This window comes from Mixophyes fleayi, chromosome 1 (genome assembly GCF_038048845.1).
Source record: "Mixophyes fleayi isolate aMixFle1 chromosome 1, aMixFle1.hap1, whole genome shotgun sequence".
In the NCBI taxonomy this organism is placed as follows: Eukaryota; Metazoa; Chordata; class Amphibia; order Anura; family Limnodynastidae; genus Mixophyes; species Mixophyes fleayi.
The window spans coordinates 70415886-70439681 of NC_134402.1; the positions used below are offsets into that span (position 1 = coordinate 70415886).

The window sequence follows — 23796 nt, forward strand, 5'->3', positions numbered from 1 at the left end:
GAGGGAGAGAGAAGTGTTAAAAGCTATTCAATTGTTTTATAACGCGCCTCTCATGTCAAATCTCCAGTTTTATCTCGCACCTCTCATGGCTGTGCAATAAATTAAAAACATAAGAAAACTATTTGAAATCATGCAATAATGTAAAAAAAAAAGATAAATTATGTTTATCAGTAATGCATAACATGAAAAAGGTGATTTTCTTTTACAAAAAGTAAATAAAAAAATTTATAAAAATAATAAACACACTAATCACTAGTATATGTATGTTAAATATACTAATATGTATGTACTAATGTGTTTTGTCATGGTATAGATGATTGTATAGTTAAAAAAAAAAAAAGTAAAAAAAAAAAATTTGTGCAATGCAATAAAATGTATTTATTAACAAATATATTACTGAATCCCATAATTGAAGCCTGAATGCTACTAATAGCGAAATATGTAAAAGAAAATAAATAAAGTGTGTAAAGTAACAAATAAATTTTGCCTGGTCAAAGCGAGTTAGCGAAATGCGCGTCGGCGTTCGCCTCGCTGTGTAAAATTACTTATATACTTATATGCTGCAACTTTAATGTATGAGTGAGATCTCAAACTGAGGGAACGGGGGATACTCTCAACTTGATGTGGGCTATACGTTAGAGTAAGAGACTTTGGGAAATAGAACTATCTAAAACTCCAGGGAGAAAATCAGTCTGTGTCCGTGCTCCATGTATATTAAATGGTCTACTGACTGCAGATCACTATCAACGGGTGATATTTTTAGCCTAACGCAGGCTATCCGGTATAATAAGAGACCTGGAGGAGTCTAATTATTTAGACTCCAGGTAGACAATCAGCCTGTATCTATGCTCTATATATATGAAACAATGTACTGATTACAAACTAATGGAAATATAAATGGAATTGCAATGAATACCCTATTTATTTAGAGACAGAGATGTATTAGATGGGGACTACTTTATAGATAATTGCTAATCTCCCTGAATTAACGTGTTGTGAGAGCGGTACTCCTGAAGAACGTCTCGAAGAGTCCCCTGTAATGAGGAAAGGTTCTCACCTGATCCCGAGGGTCGCTATGGGCGGAACCCGTCAAGTGCAGGAGGCTTCTGCTGCAGTCACGGTCCCTCCTGCGTGCGAGAGGAACAGTGGCACGAAAACAATGGGGGAAGTGGAAGGGGGTGTCCGGAATGCCGCCCAGGACTAGAGGGTTACTCAGCCCCGCTTGGCGACTCTCCGTTTTATTCTGGCCAAGCCACGCGGCTCCAAGAGTTCGGGGTAGAGAACGTTCTCGCCCGAACTCCCTACTCCCCTCTGGGCAGGGCCACAAGTGTGGGGACAAGACTCACTCCGCCGGCGGTGCGCCGCGAGGTATCACAGTCCCCACCCGGAACCGTCAGTCTCCTGCCGGCGTGCGGGCGGACTCCGTCTTACCCCACGAGACACCGTCTGCCCTGGAACCGTCAGGCAACCTTGCCGGAACTCAGGCCAGACACCCCAATGGAACCGTGGACGGCCGTGACCAACCCCGGAACTCACCAGGGCAGGGCTGCACTGCCCCAGTGGAACCGCGGAACGCCTGAACCGCCCTCGGAACTCAGAAGGGCTCTGCTACATTACCTCCAAGGCACCGAGGGAGACCTTGATCTCCCCCAGCCCGCGAAGAAGTCGTGCCACACCGCCGCCCAAGGATCTGCCCCACCAGGGTCTACACGGAAGGGGGAAGGGAAAGGGGATAGACAATACTTACCGGCTCGGGAGACCCTCCTCGGTCCTTCTCCCTGGGGTGGGACGTAGCTTGCCTACTTGCCCTTCCCAGGCCGTACGCACGGCTCGGGGACGAGTTGAGTCCACCCGGCGATCAGTCCCAACACACCACTTCCCGACCCCTGCAGGGAGACACAACACGCCCCAATCACCCACTACACCGTACAATACCCCCAATACAATACTCAATTGACAGTACAATACTCACAATACAATACTCAATTGCACAGTACAATACCCAGGACACTATTAACACGGAAAAGTATAATATCAAAGCAGAGTGTGTGTGTTCCTGCCCTACTCTGCCCCAAGGGTGATACGGATAGGAAAAGGGAGAGAGGGAACAAAGACAGGATTCAACAACCGGGCCTAAAGCCTGGGGGTGACCTGAGGGCCTCGCGCCCTATGGGATCTACTCAGGGCCTGGTGCCCTATTGGGTCTAACGGGAGCTACCAAACGGAAAGGCAGACTTAATGGACGCCGGCAGAAGGCCCTGGGCCCGAGTAAATAGTGTCCGATAGCCTGCGGGCGTGGGCCCGGGAGAGGTGGTCCCCACTGGGGTCTTACCTGGTCTAGGTCCTCAGCTCGCGACGTCAGCGTAGCTCCTCTTCGGTCCTGCTACTGCTGCTACTGTGGGTGCTGCTGCTACCGTGGGTGCTGCTGCTGCTGCTGCTACCGTGGGTGCTGCTGCTGCTGCTACTGTGGGTGCTGCTGCTACTGTGGGTGCTGCTGCTGCTGCTACTGTGGGTGCTGCTGCTGCTGCTACTGTGGGTGCTGCTGCTACTGTGGGTGCTGCTGCTGCTGCTACTGTGGCTGCTGCTACTGTGGGTGCTGCTGCTGCTGCTACTGTGGGTGCTGCTGCTGCTGCTACCGTGGGTGCTGCTGCTGCTGTGTCCAGACGTCCTTCCTCCAGCTTCACTTCCCGCCGAACAGGCTGCCCTCCACGTGGCCGCCGACGATATCTCCGGGCCGGGCGCTTCCCTATGACCTCATCACGGCCGGGAGCCGTGATTGGTCCGTGGCCGGGCGCCGTGATTGGCCCGCGGCCCGTCTGTGGAGCCGGCGTCTCCACAGTGTAGCTTTCAAATAAACATTATAATAAATATCTTATATCAGAACAACAACATTTATAAGCCACACCTATATCAAGTGAACCTGTGTTAATATGACCCTCTGCATATCCTGATATTGGAGTACTCTGGATCAATAACATGTATCTCTGTTAACCGATTTAACAAAATCTGCAGCTATAAATGATGTTATAATAACAAGAATTTGTATATTTATCAGAAGAACCTCAAGAATCACAGAGTGCCCTCACTATTACATGCTCTCCTCTTACACTTTGCTCTTCAGTCTGAATAGATTTACATGTCTAGAGGTGCACCATCCTGGTCATGAAATATTGAAAAGATTTAACTATATTGACCAGGTATGTGATTACATAGTGCATTGGTATTCATATCTCTTTAGCAATAAAATGTATGCCAATGCATTTTTTTTATTATAGATGAACGCGTTAAACCCTCCCCTTCACTCCCCCAAAAATTTGCAAGCACCAGTGATTAACGCGCGGGGGCTGGCTTACCTGTTTTAGAATTGAATTGCACAAATTTTTATGCGGCGGTAGCTATAAACGGTCGCGCCAGCTCCTGCGCGGGTATTTTTTCCTTTTTTAACCCGGCGGGAAAAAAACCCAGTGGTCAATTGAATTCCACCAATATGAAAAGACATCTATTAAATTAAAGCTCTCATCTTTTTTGAGGTATAGCAGAGAAATCTGATTGCTCATCAGTCACTTCAGTCTCAGTGTCTGCACACCATGGACCTTCAAAGGACTTAAAGACAAGGAATTGGGTGTGGAAAGGAAAATGCTTAGACCCCAACTATATCTCAAATATCTTCATACACGGAAAGTTCCTGAAACATGACATTTATATCTGAAAATGTTATTACTAAGTATTTTGATAAGCATTTGGAGCTTTAGATTTAATTTTCTATTAAGCTCCATGTTCATCTGAAGAGCTGATGTCACCTTTTGTATGTGAGCACATCCCAATACCAGAGCTTGAATTCCATCATTGTAGTGTAACTTGTTGTAGGGCTGGGTGCTAAGATGATTGGCTTGTTTTGGACGGCTGTGTCCTCATGGATCACATAGATTTCACAGGACCAACCAGGCAATCTTTAAAGTGCTTAAAGCTCTTACAAATATATAAAGTATATATCATGTTGTCCTTCAAAACTTTCATTCACATACAGCTTGGGCATAATCACACATACAGGGCTGAACTTAGCATAAAATAAACAGCTCTAGTCAGGGAACAACATGTAAATGATTTTATGTTCATTTTATGTAATTTTTATCTTTATTTTCTGTATTTATTGCTATTAAGAGTTACTAATTAACCTATTTTCCCTAGTGAAATAATGGAGGAGATGTTATTTGATAAAGGGTCATGAGTATGTGGGTTGCATATTTTTCTAATTCAGGGTGCATTTACTTACAATGCCAAGGATAGAGCTATGACTAAATACCAACGTGGATATATCCCTACCCACTTATGCCTGTTCTTACATCCCAAGCCAGCAAAACGTTTTCAAATTCATCATTGCTCCGTTGCCTCCATCGTCATCACCATTTATTTATATAGCACCAACAATTCCGCAGCGCTGTACAGTAAATATTTGACATTCACGTCAGTCCCTTCCCCACTGGAGCTTACAGTCTAAATTCCTTAACAGAGGAATCCCACTCAAACACGGGGGAACATACAAACTCCCCACATATAAGTCCCTGGCCATTTATCTCTGGAACGTCCAACCTCTCTACATACTGTAAGCTAATTACCCTTCCTTAATAGATTTTAACCCTTCTCATAATGCTTTTATTTAGAGGTATTTTTAGATGGTAAGCTCCTCAGTATAGAGCAGTATTCCCTGGTTGTCTTTTGTATCTTATTTTTTAAAACAATTTAATTTATTCCTTACATTTTAGTCTCGTCTTACCCAGCTAAATTCATCCATATAATCAATGATTGGTTGGCTAAACAAGGTGTGCAATTTAATTTTTTTTTATTGGAAACGCTTTATTAGCAAATTGTAAGATGATGTACTGAGTATTCACATAAGTCAGTTTAGCCAAATTAATATTGTTTTGTTATTTATTGTTATTTTTGTAATATTGTTATTACAATATTGTAATAACAATGTTTAACGTTCACTGAATTTTATAAAATATATACATTTCTACTCCTCTTCCTGCAGAGCTCAGCAGATCGATCCGACTTTGAGGAGTTGGACATGTTCGCTAGTTCCCGGGAGCAGCGGTTTCGCGGATATGCATCTTTAGAATATGATGGACAGTTGTACATGTCCCCAAAAGATTTCCTCGAATCAGTCACTACCGACGAGCCAAGGAGTAAGTCTGATTTACCGGCACATTTCAATATAGAAAAACATGATGTACAATATAAAGTATAAACCTAATCATCACACTGCACACAATAATCCTGGTATTTAGAGGGATTGTTATAATGATGATAAAAACCACAGACAAGGCAAAGGGGAAGCAAAACCTCACAATACTACTCTGTGTGATCCATTCTAAAATTAAGCATTACCCTCCAACATGTATTTGGATGAGTCTGTTAACTAAGGACCGACAGATTTCATACAACACAGTATAAGTATCAGCTAGCTTCCCGCACGTCACTGCTAGCTGCACTTTCTTGTTTTTAATTAGCACACAGCACCCCATTTAGAAAGCACGTTCCATGCTTACCACAAATGCCTTGACTTGGTTTTACACTGGGGCGCCCAGAATCGTTCACCCAAATCGACGAGCATGTATTTTCTCCGATCCTCGAAGACACTTCCGCAAATTAGAAATGTGCCTAGGTTTTTCCAACCCGCTACTTACTGCTTTACACTTTCATTTTCATACTCCATTCTTTTAAAGCTTGCCACTTTTTCTTCCAAAATACTACTCTGTTTAGCCTCATGTATGGCTTAAATTAGCCAAAAAAGTCACTGGTGCAAAATCATATCATTTTATGGAGTGGAAATCACTGTACTCCAGTATCTATCAATATATTTTCCTACGTAGTAATTGGTAAGGCATGGCTTTACAATGCCCAGCTCTTTCCATTGGCCAGTGAAAACTTGTCTTGCTACACCCATGTAGTTAGATGGAAATAGCTGCGTTAATCGCAGCCCTGCGCAGTAGTCATTTTGAGCTTTGTAAATGGGGCCCTTAGTTTCTCAAACAGTGTTAGTGACCATAAAAATATTATAAATAGCTATGTAATTTCTCTGCATTTAGTTACTAAATGCAGATAGATTGAAATGTAATAGCTGTGTATAGGCTGATCATGTGACTTATTTACATCATGAATAGCCTTTGTGATGTCACTCAGCTTGGGTATAAAAGCTTGGGCTTGGCACAGAACAGTCAGATACCAGCTGCCAGTGAGCAAATGTGTACTGTATGTACCAGTTTATTTCAGTGAGAATATTGGTTGTTATTACATATTCCAAAGTAAGTTGTTTTTTTTTTTATATCTGAAAAAATATATTTACTGCAAATAATTCAATTATTAGAATATATATAAAATACTATTAAAATAATTATTTGAACAGGCTATATGTGAAATTATAAATTTTTTAAACAGTATCCAAAAAATATAGTTTGTCAAGTTTGTTGAAGAGCGCAGAGCAACAAAAGAATATTGTTTTCTGTACGCTTTCCCTGGTACAATTACATTGTGAGACAGGTATAAGAATATGTGTGTATGTTTATGATTTAGGCATGGGTTAAAGCTTTGGGGTTTATGTTAGGTCTGAGGTTATGGGGTAATCTTGGCAATATATATTTCTTCAGGGTAAGGTCCACATTAATTTACCCTTTGTTCCGGAAGCAGTTTAGTAGAATCTAAGGATGTTTATACATTTAAAGAGAAGTAAGGTTATGTCTGTGGAATAACCTATGTTTATATGTTTTGCTGAACAAAATAATATATTTTTATAAATCGGACATATTTTATTGTTAAAAATATTTTAGTATATGGTATACATCTTACTAACTAAGGAGCAGGAATGTTTCCAATGGGTATTTGAAATTATTTCACCTAATCCCACTGATGTTTCTGTGAACAATGGAATTAAGGTGAATGAGAATAACATGTGGAAATGTACAAGTGTATTATATATGCAGAATCTTTTGTTTAAATGTTTGTTTTATTAATATGTATTTTTGATATTCCAGGTACTAAGAAGTGGAAAACACTTTCAAGACAAGTAAGTGTTCAAATACATTAAATCAACACACAGATTACAAAATACAACTATGGGCCTCATGTAGAGTTGGATGGAAGTCCATTTTATTTGCGTAAGATACGCATCCCCTACTGTGCATGCACATGAAAAACAATACAACGTAAGTCCCTATGTAGACGCATCTTACACTTAGTACTCTCTACATTTAGAGAGACGGAACGGGGAGGGAGGGGGAATTTCAACATAGGCAAAGTACAGTAAAAGTATTTCATGTAATTTGCAGAGGTGGAAGCACCAGCAGACATGTCCGTCAGAAGGAATATCTGTTGCAGGTGCTCAACCCTGGTACAAGATGATTATGATCAACAACAGTGAACTACAGGCCCCAGTGGGCCTTGACTGCCAAGGCATGTTGGCACTTGTAGTTCTGCTCTAGCGGCCATAGGTAGGCAGATGCTGGCAGCACTTTTGTAGGGCGGTAGGAAGCGGTGTTTTTTTATTATTAATAAACAGCATTCAACATCATCAAATTGATCATTACTCCCATCACTACAGCATGATGATTTGCTTTAAATATATCTACATGCTGTACATGCATTTAACTTGCTGAATCGCATGTAGGTTAATATATGGCAGCTCTGCCTACACAAGTAAATGGTCTTTTTTTTTTTTAGTCTGCATTTTTGACGTAAATTGCAAAATGTATCATTTTCCATGTTTATCTCGGTGATTGCTTCTTTTTTAATTTTCCTAATTATGATCACTGAGTATTCAATAGAAGCATGAAAACTCAGAATGTAAAATGGACCAAAACTCAGCAATAGACTCCAAACACAAAAATAAGAAACTGAACTCAATTAAAGTAGATCTGTTACCTTTTTAAATGTCCATATATAAAATCAATCTGTGTAGGAAATAGTTGTAATGGGTATGTGTCAGCTGGAGCAGCTACAGCCACTGCAGTCAGTGAAACAAGTTCATATAGACGTGTGTTTAACACCACAATCTTCACAGGTATATTTGACAGTAGCCTGAACTCATTGTTTTGTGCTGATAGAGGACCCTGCTCCTTTCACTACGACACTGCATCTGTCACATGCAACCCTGTCCTAAGACAATCTCATGAGTAGACTGTCTCCTTAAATACTCTGTATCACACCAGTGTCAGAAAGTAGAAAAGGGGTGGAGGGCAGTGCGTGATTAGGTGACCTACTTACAGACATGTTTGTTCATACCAACTGGGTCAAAGTAGATGATTTTTTATGTTTTTTTTGTTGTTTTTTTTTCCAAAATGCAAGGATAAAGTGCATAGAGTTGGTAATTGGACATAGGCCTGGGATTACACCTGAGCAAGGATTGTCTCTGCCCTTAAAGGGACAACATAATTACCCCTTATTTACACTAAAGCTGTTTTACAAATGCACATAACTGTACATTTGTAATAACATGCAAATATTTTTATGTGGATGCACCTTTTTTTTTAACAAGAAGCGCTAGTTCTGTCTGCCAATATGGTGGCATCTCATGGAAAGAGCTGAGCAGATCACAGCGTTCCTTGTTGAATGTGGACAATGTAAGATCTGCAAAAGGATTTGGACTTTATGTGCCCTTTGAAGTGGTCCGAGATCAAGCCATGACCTATACTTTTAATGGATTACCTGTGGCACCTTGTATGGGAGGGTGCGATTCTGTCTTCTCTCTCACTAATTTAAGATCTAAATGAGGATGCAATGAGCAGTGTTTTCCTAGAAAAGGGGTGGTCATAAAGTGAAGGTAGAATGTTTAAAGTTTCACTATGTACTTAATTTACACAATGTCTAGGTGCAGAACGATTATCTGCAGTTTTATGAAAACGTAATGTGAGCATACATCTGTATACGCATAGGACCTGAGTCATTAAGGAGAGCAAAGCATAAAAAAGGAGTATCATTTACACCTGGGCAAAACCATGTTGCATTGGAGGGGGAGGTAAATTTAAAATGTGGGGACAGATTTATAGTTGGGGTAAGGCATGTCCTAGATCAACATTAAATTTCAGTGTAATTATAAAGGTATTACGTCTTTGTGTGTTAGATGAAAAAACAACCAGTATTTAACTTATTTGCAAAATAATAAATAATTTGCCCCCTTTGCATTGAAACATGGTTTGTCCCAGAGAACATTTACTCCTTTTTTGCCTTAATGGCCCATAATGTGGATAAATACGAGCATTGGAGTACAAATGAAATTTCTCATCTCTAAGCGAGGGACTTATTTAATTATCAATTTTCCTCTAGACATTCATCATAATCATCATCAACATTTATTTATATAGAGCCAGCAGATTCCGTAGCGCTTTGCAATTGGGACATTGCAGCTGAAAACATGGTGGTCATGTCTTTTATATTTATATATATATATATATTTCCACACAGCAGTTTATAAAGTCTTCGGAAATGTAGAAACAGAGTTCTATAGCTCAGTATTCACAGAGCGTACTCAGACAGGCTTGTTGTGATATTGCAGATAACATTAGCCTTAAAATGCTTTCCTGGATGTCTTCACACAGACTTAATGCTTTTATTGGACCTGTCCCATTTATGAAATTGAATTTCAGAAACAAGACTTTGTAATCCTGTTATAATTCCTTCTAACATTGGAAAGGGAGCTGTTCAATAATTCAGCATGCTACATTTTCATTTTTGTGCAGAACATTTGCTGTAATGAATTATAAATATGTATCTAATAATGTTAAAGTGCCATGAATGTCAGTGCGGAAATCAGCATCTGTCCCCTTTGCTGGATGAGTAGACTGACAAATTGGAGAGAGGTGATGATGGAAATTGAGGCCTCCATCTACAGTGTGTCTGTTCTCAGTTCTGTAAATCAGTGTGTTCTCTGCAGAGTTCTACCCATCTCCTGAGATGAAAGACAAGTACAGAAGTTCTCATTTCTGTTCTCTCCACATTGTACTTATTTATCATGTCTGTAGTCCATAGGAATCCCATTCTATTTTATAACTAGAACAGACCATTAACTGTTCCCGGTGACCCACCGATAGGTCCCGGCCAAATTGGGCTCTTTTACATGCTGAACTCAAGACAACTGTTCTAAAGCTTGTCTGTATTAAGTACAAAATATGTGTGCAGAGCATAGTATATTTATTTTTGTGACCTTATAGCAAAGTGTTAGTCCCTTCATGACTCACTCAAACACTGGAAGTAAGTATAACCACTGTCTGCGTAAGTTACTATCAGATGGTCACTTTGATTTTGAAGTATTTAAAAAAATACATCTATGGGTATATTTACTAAACTGCAGGTTTGAAAAAGTGGAGATGTTGCCTCTAGCAACCAATCTGATTCTTGTTATCATTTATTTAGCATATTCTACAAATTGACAGCTAGAATCTGATTGGTTGCTATAGGCAACATCTCCATTTTTTTCAAACCTGCAGTTTCGTAAATATACCCCCTTAGACTGTAACACTCAGAAATCACTACTGAGTTTTGCATTGATTTTTGATTAAATGAAAACAATGAAATATGTCTATTAAAAACATTGAACCAGTACTACTGTCTTTGATGGAAAAAAGAATGTTTACCTCTTGCACAGTCATTTATAATTATTTTCATTGTTAGTATTATCTGATTAGGGCAATACTGTGCAGGTGAAAGTGTCAGGACTGGGCAAGAGTTTGGATGTGGGGGGTGAAGGAGGAGAGGGAGCAGTCAAGGGTGGCACCTAATCATTGAACTTGGGGAGAGGAGGAGAATGTTGGTATAACCAATAGTGATGGAGAGAAGGGGAGGCCATAAGTTCAGATTTAACCATATTGAGTTATATAAATGTTGGGATATCCAGGAGGAAATGGCAGAGAGGCAGCAGGACACCTTAGGGAGGAAAAAAGGGGAGAGAACAACAGAAGAGACGTAGATTTGGGTGTTGATAAGCTCACCCAATGAAGAGGTGTACAGAGAAAAGCGCAATGGGCCAGGGACGGAGTCCTGACGGACTCCTACGGGAAGTGGGGAAGATGGGGAGGAGGAGGCAGAAGTAGAAACAGAAGGAGCGGTTAGCGAGAGAGGATGTGAACCAGGAGAGAACAGTGTCAGAGAGGCCAATGGTGCGAAGGGTGTGCAGCAGGATGAGGGTTATCAACTGTATTGAAGGCTGCAGATAGATCCAAGAGGATGAGAAGGGAGTAGTAATAAGATAATTTGTGACTTTAGCTAGGGCAGTTTCACTAGAGTGAAACCATATTGAAAAGGAGGGAATTGTTGGACAGCTAGTTAGTGAGACGGCTATAGACTAGTTAGTAAGACTGCCATAGACTAGTTGGTGAGACGGCTATAGACTAGTTGGTGAGACGGCTATAGACTAGTTGGTGAGACGGCTATAGACTAGTTGGTGAGACGACTATAGACTAGTTGGTGAGACGGCTATAGACTAGTTGGTGAGACGGCTATAGACTAGTTAGTGAGACGGCTATAGACTAGTCATTGGAGGAATTTAGAAGCACAAGGGAGGAAAGAGATCTGAGGAGGTGGAAGGGGATGGGATTAAGGGGAGGGATAGAAGAGGGAGAGGACACAAGTAGAGAAAGGACTTCCTCACCCTCACATAGGATATAGAATGATGGTTGGAGGGCAGGCGGGGGGCGGGGGGGAGTTTGAGGCAGATGGAATATGAGAAAAGTGGGAGGAAAAAAAAAATGCCATGTTTGGACAAAATGGAAGTCTGCATTCCAGCAAAGGATCCTCACTTAACGTAATCATGTCAAGACTAGGATGGTTTACAATTATTGAGGAAAAAGTAAAAGTGATTTCCAAAGAGCAAGTTTTGCAAGTCACTGGAAATGCCATTATGTGAAGTAGTTATTTGTATAGGTGCCAGCCCACATTGCCCACAATTATGGTCCATCTGTCCACCCAGTGTGTGTGATCATTGCGGATTGAGACACTAAAGCACTTGTCTTGCTCAGCTGAAAACCTCACTGTGTGTTTGGATTTTCATCAACATTAATTTAAAATGTTATATTTTCTCTCGCAATATTCAGTTGACCCTTATTTACAATTAACTCCTAACAGTAAGGGGACACTGGGGCTTTTTTCTACATTTGTTTTTCTGCAGATGTAACTGCACAGTGTGTCTTACATGATGCAGAAGATCTCTGCCCTCTCATGATCATTTAAATATCTCATCCCAAAAATGTAAATGACCTTTTTGATGGAGTTTCCCACCACCACAAGACTCTTTCATTTACCATTTTCCTCTAATCAACATTCGCAAGATATGCCTCATTCTATAACAGTTGACATATCGCACAATCCAGTATGCCTAGGTGCATGCATGGCACGTAATTGCAGATTTATTATATCACAAGTACATTTGTGAGTCTAATACACAGCAGATCAAATGTCCCCGGTGGTAAATGACTCTAAAAATAAATTATAAAAAGTAAAATTGCCAGGGTCATGCCATTTCATGGATACTAACATCGGGCACCCAGGGTTTCTGAAGGTAACTTTTTGGGCAATCTTTTAATGGCAGAACACTATATGTCTCTTACTGTCTAACTCTGCAATAATCTCTAGCATTTTATTGCAGACAGCGATGTTTGGGAGGGTGGATATAGTCAAAAGTTCATCTCTCCCAACCGGTGTACCTCTAGACATGGTCAACCCTGGCAGATCCACCTTGCAACACTCACAATATGTGAATCTTCTAGGACCGAGAGGGGCAGGACAGGAAGAGGCATATTGGTTAAAATTTACCCACATCTACAGCGATGCATGCCTATTGGAAAGAACAGCAGTGAAAGACTAATCTAACATCCTATCACATTACTCCTATAGCTGTTTCTTCCAATAGGCAGGCATTGCTGGCATAGGTCTGTACTGCACTTACTGTGCAGCTAATGTCCATGTTAGGGGCCCTCATGCCAGCCCACCACTGTTTCACTATATTATTTTAGTAACTGCTTATCACCTTGCATAACACGCTGGATATTATGTTTAAATAAACAGGTAATTTGAAATGAGTAATACATTGTTTAAGGGTTTCAGTGCAGTCTTGTACTTGTTGGGTTTTTTTTCATATTGAATCCTATTAGGTCCTAGTGCTGTGGTTATAGAGTGGGATGCATTTAGAGGGATGTTACTGCAAGGTTAAAGATGTTTGTCTCTAGATACTAAAGTAAATAAGTAGACACTGATTGCAGCTTCTTCTTGTATTCCAGGACTTGAATCAGATGCTATTAGACACACCTCCGGTATGGAAGGGCTCATCCAGACTTTTTAGAACTCTTGGAGATAAAGGTAATATATATAACTAATATTAAAAAAAAGTATTTTATTACTTGCTTGACTTGTCCTGTAGGTTTTCTAGAGCAAATCATGCTTAGCTACCAGGAATAGCCCCATACATGCAATTAACCCTTTACTGCAATCTGTAAGGGATCTCTACATTCATGTCTGTTCCCCGTACTTGCACCACTGATCTAAGTGGATCTCACCAATATATAACATCCACATCACTATAGTGTGTTGTAATGTATATAACATTTCCAAATTCTTTACCTTTGTTCTGTATCTTTACTGTTACACATTTAATTCTAATGATACAACATGCAAACACTGCTAAATTGCATTGTCGAGGATGTGACAGCAGAAGTACTAATAATAAGTATTTTGAAAGTTACAGACATTTGCGAAAAATAACTTTCAGAATCTGGAATTAATTTTAGCAACATTCAGTTCTGTGGTCTTTACCGATCTGTCTGCTGGTACAAATTTAACAGTACGGAAGCTTGAAATCACCCATGGATTTCGGCAGCCCGGATTTAACCACGCTGTACCTATAGATGTGTGTAATTTGGTCATACATGTAGATGCACAGATCCAGCTGTTCAGTGGTTAGGTGAAACTGATATATCCCAGTGTGACGCATTACTAACCCATACCAGCAGATATATAGCAATCTCGCTCACTGGCCAACTACATTTTCAGTTCGGACCAGTTAAAATACTTATGGAGACTTGGCAGTAACTAGGGGTCGCCAAGGCACACATAGGAGGCGATTTGAGGCAAATTGAATCTAAAAGGGCCAGCTGACAGAAGTAATGGGGGGCAAGCTTTGCTCACATCACTTGCAATTCGAGCGTCAAAGTTACACACTTTTGCTAAATATTGTACCAAGTTTGTGATGTCTTCCTCTCGCCCCTTAAAACCGTCTCACAAAGCTGCAAAAGCAGCTGTACCAAACTTGTTGTAGAAATAAGGGCTTAAACCTTAGCTGCTCTTTGAAGTACCTTGTTGTCGGTCTGTACGTTTTAAAGTTCTGTTTTGTTTTCATAACAGTGAATTATCTACATAAGAGGAATTGGTTACCTGTTATTATAGGATACTGTATTGTGTCATTTTATTCCCCCTCCCACCCAATAAAGTATGACAGCTCTGACATGAATGGTCTCTGATAGCTGTGCCTTCATCATGCTCGGCAGATGTATTAACAATCCCTGCTGTTTCTAATCTGTCACTTACTGGCACTCGTACTATTTTACTTCCAAACACCTGAGAGAAGCTCTCTCTTTACTTTCATGCCAACAAGATGTTTTTCTTTTCTTTGTTATCTTAGGATATTTCTATTGATTGGACTGTAAAATCACAGTACATTCAGAACGAGTGTATATTATTTACTTGTTAGATATTTTCCTTCTGCACAGGAGACATACACAGGCTTCAATGACAGTTTTTGTTCTAATTTAATCATGTTTAACCTCTCCTAAATGTATACGTGCATGTTTCTTTTCTAACTCTGTGTCCTGTCCCAGCGTGAAAACTGATGTCTGCATCATCTTTCATTCTCATGGGCAATGCGAAAATAAGTGTTTAAAAACACAAATAAAAGAAAAAAAGGTTAAAAGCCAAACAAAGAAACATCCACAAGGACAAAGCCTTAAGGCTATAGATTGTATCATCGTTCTTCACCAGCTTCTGTTTCTGAGTTTCCTATTGAGAGAGTCTGTGGATGTTGTCTGTAATCAAATTGGAATAGTCTTTGTGAATTGCACAAAGATTTCGAGCACACTAACACTTATTATACTGTAACCCTGAGAATATTTTGCTTAATACATAGGGATGCATTTCCTACACATTCTATGGGGTATATTCAGATGTTTTGAATCCCCGCGGCGTTAAAACTATTACCGTTATTATGCTAATAGTAAGCTGGATTTCAGCTCATGGCTCAGGGAGCTGCGATCTGAAATACAGCGAGAAAAATACCGTAATAACGGTATTTACGTGCGCTATTACCGCAATGATGGTAATAGTGCGCGCCCCGCGAGATTTCTGGCATTTTCGCCAACAATTGAATATGCCCCTATGTTGTCCTAATGTATGCTCTAAGCAAACATAAAGATTTGTTTTGTCCTCTCCTTTAAAGCCTGATGTTTGCCGTGATTCAGATCTCCAGGCCTAGCTGTGGCCCCCATGAAGACAAACTGCCTTGCCATACTTGACGGTGGCTGTGTAGGCAGCTAAACTGTCCATGCAGTCAGATATAATACATTATATGACCTAAGACAAGTCAAATAACATCAACATTATGAAACATTTATTTAAATATGACAAAGGCAAAATAAAATGTGTATAGAATATTACGATGACTATTATGAGCCAAGCCTATATAGGCAAATAGAATCCGTAAACCCACAATACTCATACCAATACAAGCATTTTGATTCACAACCATCTGGTTGTATGACTAGCATCTAACTGAGAATAACTGTAAATGTAAATTTTCAGCAAATTCCAGGGACACTACAGGAGTAAGGGATGAAGACACTGGAGTGTACAGTAATTAGTGCGTTATTCCATCCCGCAATGAGGATTGATTGTCACACTGTGTTGTATTTCTGTGGTTTACTATTCACTCTGTCCAGGCAAGAGGCAGGGAGGTATTTGTGTGTGCACTGTATCTGTACTTGTAATGGAAACTGTCACCTAATCTAGAAATGTGGTTGTAGTGACAAATGGGTTAGAAAACCTTTGTGTATATAAGGCTGCGTTCACACTTATGGAATTGCTGTATGAGAGAGCAGTGACATGTGTTTATGGACACATTTTATCCATACAGTGGATGGGTGACTATGGGCACTTACAGTACATGATAACAAAATGCAAAAAGTCAGTTTTTAAAGAAATACATTTCAGCATGAAAAAGGGAACTATTACTGAGGAAACGGTTTTACTTTCTCATACAGTGTAAATGGTGCCATAGGTTAATATGGGTAATTATTATTATTTATTACCATTTATATTGTTCCACCATATTACTCAGTACCGTACAGAGAATATTTTTAATCACTCGCACCAGTCTCTACCCCATTGGAGCTTACAGTGTAAATTATCTGCCACACAAACACAGACAGACAGGGGTCCTTATTATCAGAAGCCAATTAACCTGCCAGATTGGTACCTGGAGGAGACACACTGAGAACATACAATACCACACAGATAGGACCCTGGGCAGAATTGTACCCCAGGCCCACTGCTGTGAGACAGCAATGCTAACCACTGTGCCTCTGTGCTGACCCATAGAATAAGCAATGATATTGGATTGAATTTGATGTCTTACGGATAAGACTTGGTTTTACATTGTCAGTTGGTTGCAACAGAGAGATTATGGTCACATGTAAAATAGAAACAAATTATAAGAGTTGTAATCACGAGTCATATTCCGTACCTCCCAACCGCCCCGATTTAGGTGGAACAGTCTCGATTTGAGCAGAGACAATTATAACTGTAGCAAATAGTTAAGAGACTCATAAATATATAAAATGTATCTGATGAACAAAATTGGTTTATTTCCCTCTTTGTTATAGGTAACTTTTTTACTGAGCCCTCATGTTTACAGTTATTTTTGTGGACCGCTCGCTTTTATGTATGCCCCCACTTGGGGTATGTACAATACACAAAGCGCAGACATTATTGCATGTAAAACATTACCTAAAAACGTGCTGATCACTGTCTGCTACTAGGCAGAAGCTGTCCTTATTTGTGGATTAAAACTACCATGGTCCCTTGGCAGTACATAAACATGGGTACAAAATATTTAATTCTCTATGAAAACTGTTAAATAACATTTTATTTAAAAGGCACATCAAGCCTTTCACCCTAAGTGTATTGATATACACTGTAAGGCTCATACTCTAGATATACCTTCTTCCCTCACACCAAGCATATGTTATACTTTCTTTAGTTTAAATGTCAAAGGTCATATTTGATCCCTTATTATAATCCAACAGTGAAACCAGTGATTCAGTTTAAATTTCTGTCCGGAATTATCACTCAACACATTGTATCTTACTAGTGATGTCATGTTGTGGTGGGTTCCGCTGTCCATTTTAGCTAATTGTGACTCAGGTCCACTGTGACTACGTGTAGCATTTCTGCACATTAAGAAATCACTGCATGTTTCAACCCAAATTGAGTTATTATCAGATAATGATAAATTAGGCCTCACCTGTTTCAGTGCGTGTTCTAACCTGTGTAGACATCAAACATCACTCTGATATTGCCAAGCTTTATTTGTTGTTTTTTATATTTTATTTTGGTGTAAAAGAAGACTTTAGGCTATAGTCCTTGATGTTCTTTTAATTTACTGCAAAACAGTTTGAGTTTATGACACCCAATAGTAACAATATTAATCTTTAATTATTATTAATAATTAATACTAAGACACCTTCTATGTCCTTGTAAATGGTCTTAACCAGCTCTTGGCTATTTATCATGGGAAATACAGTTCAGAAACAGATAAAGGTTGACCATCCTTGATAAGAATCAGTGCAGTTCAGCTGCAGGACATTGTTTTAGAAGTGACCCTTTAGAACATCTACAGGCTTAAAGCAAAAAAAGTTAAGACCGCACCAGTAATATAATATGACCTAATAATTGAATGTAATACATTTTCTGGGATAAATGAGGACTCCCTATGGGTGCTCCCAAAACACTTAGTAAATATGGTAAAGAACAAAAAAGGAAAGAAGTGTATAGGAGGGGCACTCCTTAGGTCTAATAATGAATAAAAACTTAATTTTATTAGGTATGCAGTAAAATAATTATCTGGTAGGACATGAGCGAAATAATTAAAAATAAAGAACAAATATGGACAAAAACAGTGTATATGTGGTCTAAAAATTGCAATGAAGATTGCAATGCCTCTACTACTATGAAGATTGCACCTTAATAAGTGCAAAAGTTACCAGCTATAATTGTGATACCAATAATGCCAGTGTATAGAGCTGATCATAAATGTCTGTAATATCTAATGAATATGAGACAAAGCAGACTAATAATAATGGCATTTTTACATTGATGCTAATGCCTTTGGGGGAATCTGACCGCTCACGGCACTTATAGCTATATCTCAGCTTTAATCTCGGCAGGGAAATCGTGGGTATGTGTCACACACCCACGCTCACGGGTATCTGCTTGACATAGTTCTCTCCGTGTATTATCACAGGGTTTCTATCCATCTGCTTTACAATTTTGGTGATGTCATTATTATTAGTCTGCTTTGTCTCATATTCATTAGATATTACAGACATTTATGATCAGCTCTATACACTGGCATCATTGGTATCACAATTATAGCTGGTAACTTTTGCACTTATTAAGGTGCAATCTTCATAGTAGTAGAGGCATTGCAATTTTCATTGCAATTTTAGACCACATATACACTGTTTTTGTCCATATTTGTTCTTTATTTTTAATTATTTCGCTCATGTCCTACCAGATAATTATTTTAATGCATACCTAATAAAATTAAGTTTTTATTCATTATTAGACCTAAGGAGTGCCCCTCCTATACACTTCTTTCCTTTTTTGTTCTTTCACATCTACTGGCTCTCAGTACTCCTTCAGTGTACATGCTCTCACAATAATAAAAATATAGGTACAGGCGGCCACATAGGTCAATGATCCCTTTAGCCATCGCACCAAAACTGAACACCAACATGCTAACTTGAATTGGCAGATTGTCCATGGTTAACGGCGCCGCTGGCAAATCACATTCATTCTGCAAAGTGGGTCTGTGCCTGAAGTACCTGTCTAGTAGTTATCACATGCTCTGTGTCTATCAAACTTCCCTATTCTGCCATATCTCTGTTAAATAGATAAATGTTTCAGTGGCAGTGAAGGAGTTACATTGTCTGCAGTTCGTGTCTTCTGTGTCCCAGTTTATTGTCAGCCCTAACTATTAAAAAAAAAAAAAAAAAAAAAGCTTTCCAAGAAATTCATCCATGGAGCCATCAGACAACCAAGTTCAAACAAAGCTATTTGCTTATCACGCTGTGCAGGTGATTAACACGCTTTGCTTTACTTTATTTGGTGTATCCAGATTCCTCTCGTTTCAGATCTTTGAAGATGCAAAGCCCGTGTGCTCTGCGTATTTAGGCGGTGGGGAGCTTTCTGTACTCTGGCCAAATACCTGTGCTGGGATGAAACCTGTTAATCCTGGTGTTGAGTTTCAAACCAGAGCAAGTCTCCACAAAATAGCAAAGGAGGCTCCCCCAAAACAAAGCGCCTTTAGAAAGGTATGAAAAAATGTTGACATTCTCCTTAGCCTCTTGGACACAGATAGACAGTTGTATGTGATTCCCCCTGATTATCACGGACAGATTTAAGTCAAAGAGAGGCATTGTGTTTCATTTCTTGAAACAAAACTTTTTTTTTTCTCTTAAAGCATTTTCTTCCTCTGGATTTTTAAGCCTTAACTACATTCATCAAAGCGTTAAGCTAAGCAATTCAGTGCATGGTTTTGAATCACTAAAGAAAGCAATACCATTATATTAAAGTAAGTGCAAGCTTTGTGTCATACTTAGAGATACTAATCACACTTTGAGATAAGCAAACTGGCTGGATGTTTTCACAACATTTTAATACATAAATGCTCTTGTCAGTCACTTGACAAGGAAAACTCTCCAAGCACAAGCATTATATGCAGTACAGACATACTACCCTTGTTATGGTCTGCTAGGGAGCTTTGGGCTTAGCACACTTCTCAATGGCCTCATAGCTTTGATCCGCAAAAAAATGTCTGTGACCTTTACCTGCAAAGGATGCCCACACACCAAGACTCACGGTAATTTCTGCATGTGCGAGCACAGCAGTGGCGCTAGGTGCCTATCATTAAGGGATGTTGAAATCTTCTTATGTCATCTTTGCTGTGCTGTCACACTTGTTAGTGTGTGTTATGGTTTTTTTTTTATAAATAAAAATAAATTTACTATCATTCCAATATGTAAATATCCCTATCTGGAGTTTTCAAATAATGAAAATGTTATCTCCCTAAATTTTCCTATATTTTAAAGTTGATGCTCGAGCATCAATTTTTTTATTTTTTACCATTCCTGTAATTAGTACGTAGGATCCTTACACTTTTCCAGTCCTTTGTGCTGTCTAGGATGACAGCTTTATCCAGTTGGAGAGATGCTACAGCCTATGTAATAGGAACCTGCAGGTTAAGGCACCCATCAGATTGGACGGAGTTGACGTCTGAGAAAACTTTTGTCCACTTTCATACACTTCCTGCATGGAGGTTAGTGGTAGTGTGAAATCTTTGGACTGACTACCATAGGACCAAGGGTTAGAGTTATTAAACCTTGTAAAAAAGAAAAGCGGAGGTGTTACCAATAGCAACCAACCAGATTCTGGGGCCTGATTAATTAAGGATCTTAACTTGAGAAACTTCTTATTTCAGTCTCCTGGACAAAACCATGTTACAATGCAAGGGGTGCAAATTAGTAATCTGGTTTGCACATAAGTTAAATACTGCCTGTTTTTTCGTGTAGCACACAAATACTTGATAACTTATTTGTACACTGAAATTTAAAGTTGATATTTGTGTGCTAAATGAAAAAACAGTCAGTATTTAACTTATGTGCAAAACAGAATACTAATTTTCACCCCTTGCATTGTAACATGGTTTTGTCCAGGAGACTGAAATAAGAAGTTTCTCAAGTTAAGATCTTTAATGAATCAGGCCCCTAGTGTTTATCTAGTAGTTTTTTAAAATAATCGCTAGAATCGGATTGGTCGCTATGGGCAACATCTCCATTTTTTCCTTTTAGGAGGTGTGATACATCTTTCCATTAGAAATTGATCTGACGTATGTATAAATAGGGGTTACCTTGGCAATTAGTTTGACTTTTTCTACTCATTTCAGTGTAGCCCTTGATGTCTCAAATAACTTTCACCAGTTTCTGAAATAGAAGATTCTATTAAAAACAATTGTATCTGAGGGAACAATGAATTTGGCATATTTGAAAAGAACGAAGAGGGAGGTAAGAGTGTGGGTGGTCATTTGCTATAGACCATGTTATGTTAAGGCTTGATTTATGAATTCAGGCAGAGAAGAACTCTGCAATATTTGTGCCACCAGCCCTAAGCTGACATGAAAAGCAACAAATTCCTTTTCCACTGGCTGATAACATTATTGATTTTATTGACATATATTTTCTGCTTCTTTTTGGCAGCACTGACATGAACAACACATAGCTTCACACAAAAGAGCGCAACATAACTGTAAACAAACCCTGACGCACAGATTTTATAGAGCTTGCATATGTACTTTATATGTATAGTAAAGGGTTTTTAGCATACAAATTTTTTAATCTTGAATCATTGTTTGCAGATATATTTTTATACCTCAAAGCAGTGTTTTTTCATTAATATAGTGTCTTACGAGCTACAGAATGCTATGGTTTTTAACCCTGTCCCAAAGTACTCCCTACAATGAATGAATTGGTGTCTGACTCATTGAAATGATCCACATATGCTAGTATCTGTGATGAAGAAGGATGTATAGTACAGAAGCCTGAGGAGAGTGTCCCCATACATAGTGCTATGTTGTTATTAATGTAATATCACTTGAGGCCGTTCAGTACGTTACAGCAGTTATATCCCCAATTACTAATTGGTGCACATTATTCCCATTGCTCTGCTAATCTGTGCGCTTTATAAAGGTATTACTGCTGCTTGACACTCCCTCCAGTTCCAGCAATCACTTTTCTATTTCTGGACATTTAGAGTTTGATTTCCCAGCAGCTTTAGGATTTGCAAAGCATGGTGAGATATGGGACAAGGTACTCTGTTAATTTCTCTGGCAGGACAACGCTCCTGTAATTTAATGTTCTTATTAAGCAGTGAGTCTCTAGCCATTGATCATAGATGTACACACTATTGTTAGATATACTGTAGATACCAATGTAGTTATCTGAATGTATTACCTGAAATGTAAGAGGTTGAGTGCATGCTAGTTTTGAATTATGTGAAAAAGCTGTGCCCTTCATATGACATGGCTCACGCATGCCCTTTTGGAGTATTAGTCTTCATCTCCCTGTCCTCCTATATATAAAGATAGATGCTGAGAGCCATCCATTGTTCTGCACATCACTATGTGCTTTCTGCAGTATTTACTCCAGCAGTGGACTAAAATTTCTTTGTCTTGTTTGCTATTTGAAACGATTGAAGTCTGCTGTCTTTTTGATGAGCAAGCAGCTCTATACTTCTGGCACACTTAACCATGTTTTTACAAAGCTGTTAGAAATAAAGCATAACCTACACTATGGAGCACCCCTGGATTTCTTGTTACAAATATGTTTTAGTGTAATAGTAAATTCACAGTATTGTGTGTCAATTAATTGCTTCAGAAGAGGTGGTATATCCACCCAAGATGTCACATTGTTAATGCACTGTAGTGGTTTTCTATAATACTGAATGTAATAAAACCTGATTTTACCTATGTCAGGTTGTTAGTCTATTACTGACTATGGGAATAAATCTCTATTTCATAAGAATGTTTAGCTGACACGCTTCACTCCTTTGGCCTTCATGACACTGCACCCTCTTGGTTCACCTCCTACCTCTCAAGACGCTCCTTTTGTGGCTCTACTTCCGATTCTTGCCCTCTCTATCAAAGTTCAGGATTTCCCAAGGCTCTTGGCTCTATACTCTTGTCTATCTACATGTCCTCTCTTGGTGAACTCATCCATCATCATCATCAACAACATTTATTTATATAGCGCCAGCAAAATCCATAGCGCTTTACAATTGGTAACAAACAGTAATAAAACAATACTCAGTAATACATACAGACATAGAGGTAAGAGGGCCCTGCTCGCGATCATCTCCTTCAGCCTCCACTACCACCTTTACGCACATGGCACCCAAATCTACCTTTCCTCCCCCACCTCTTACCCTATTTCCTATTCCGTTTGTCCAACATCCACTCTGCCATCTCCATCTGGATGACCTAACGCTTCCTCAAACTTAACATTTCCAAATCGGAGGCTTACCATCTTTCTCCCTGCTAACGTCAACTTCCTTTGATGTTTCTCACTCACAGTGACAATGTAACTCACGTGCGCGGCCTTAGTGCCACCTTTTACTTTGTCCTTACCTTTATCCATCACATACAGTCCCTCTCGCAGTCCTGCTGCCTCCACCTTCGCAACATTGCCCAAATACACCCCTTCTTCACTCAGGGAGTAACTAAAACTGTGGTCCACTTGCTCATTATTAACAGCCTTGACTATTGTAACCTCCTTCACACTGCCCCAACCCCACCTTTCAACTCTTCAAGTCATCCTGAATGCGAAGTCTAGGTTTATCTTCCTCTCCCACCGCTCCTCATCTGCAGCCTGTCTCTCTAAATAGCTTCACTGACTCCCCAATGCCTCAGGAATTAAGTTTAAATTTGCTCACTCT

At 39.5% G+C, this 23796-nt stretch overlaps 1 protein-coding gene across 8 annotated transcripts in view; it reads left to right on the forward strand.

Annotated features, from left to right (window-relative positions):
* The window catches only part of MICU3 (mitochondrial calcium uptake family member 3), a 120038-nt gene that overhangs the window by 34135 nt on the left and 62107 nt on the right, over positions 1-23796 (forward strand). For all 8 annotated transcript variants that reach the window (XM_075196252.1, XM_075196286.1, XM_075196260.1 and 5 more), the window contains exons 2-4: positions 5033-5186; positions 7032-7063; positions 13263-13341. In XM_075196252.1, coding sequence (XP_075052353.1) covers positions 5033-5186; positions 7032-7063; positions 13263-13341 — 265 coding nt within the window. The remainder of the gene's footprint in view (positions 1-5032; positions 5187-7031; positions 7064-13262; positions 13342-23796) is intronic.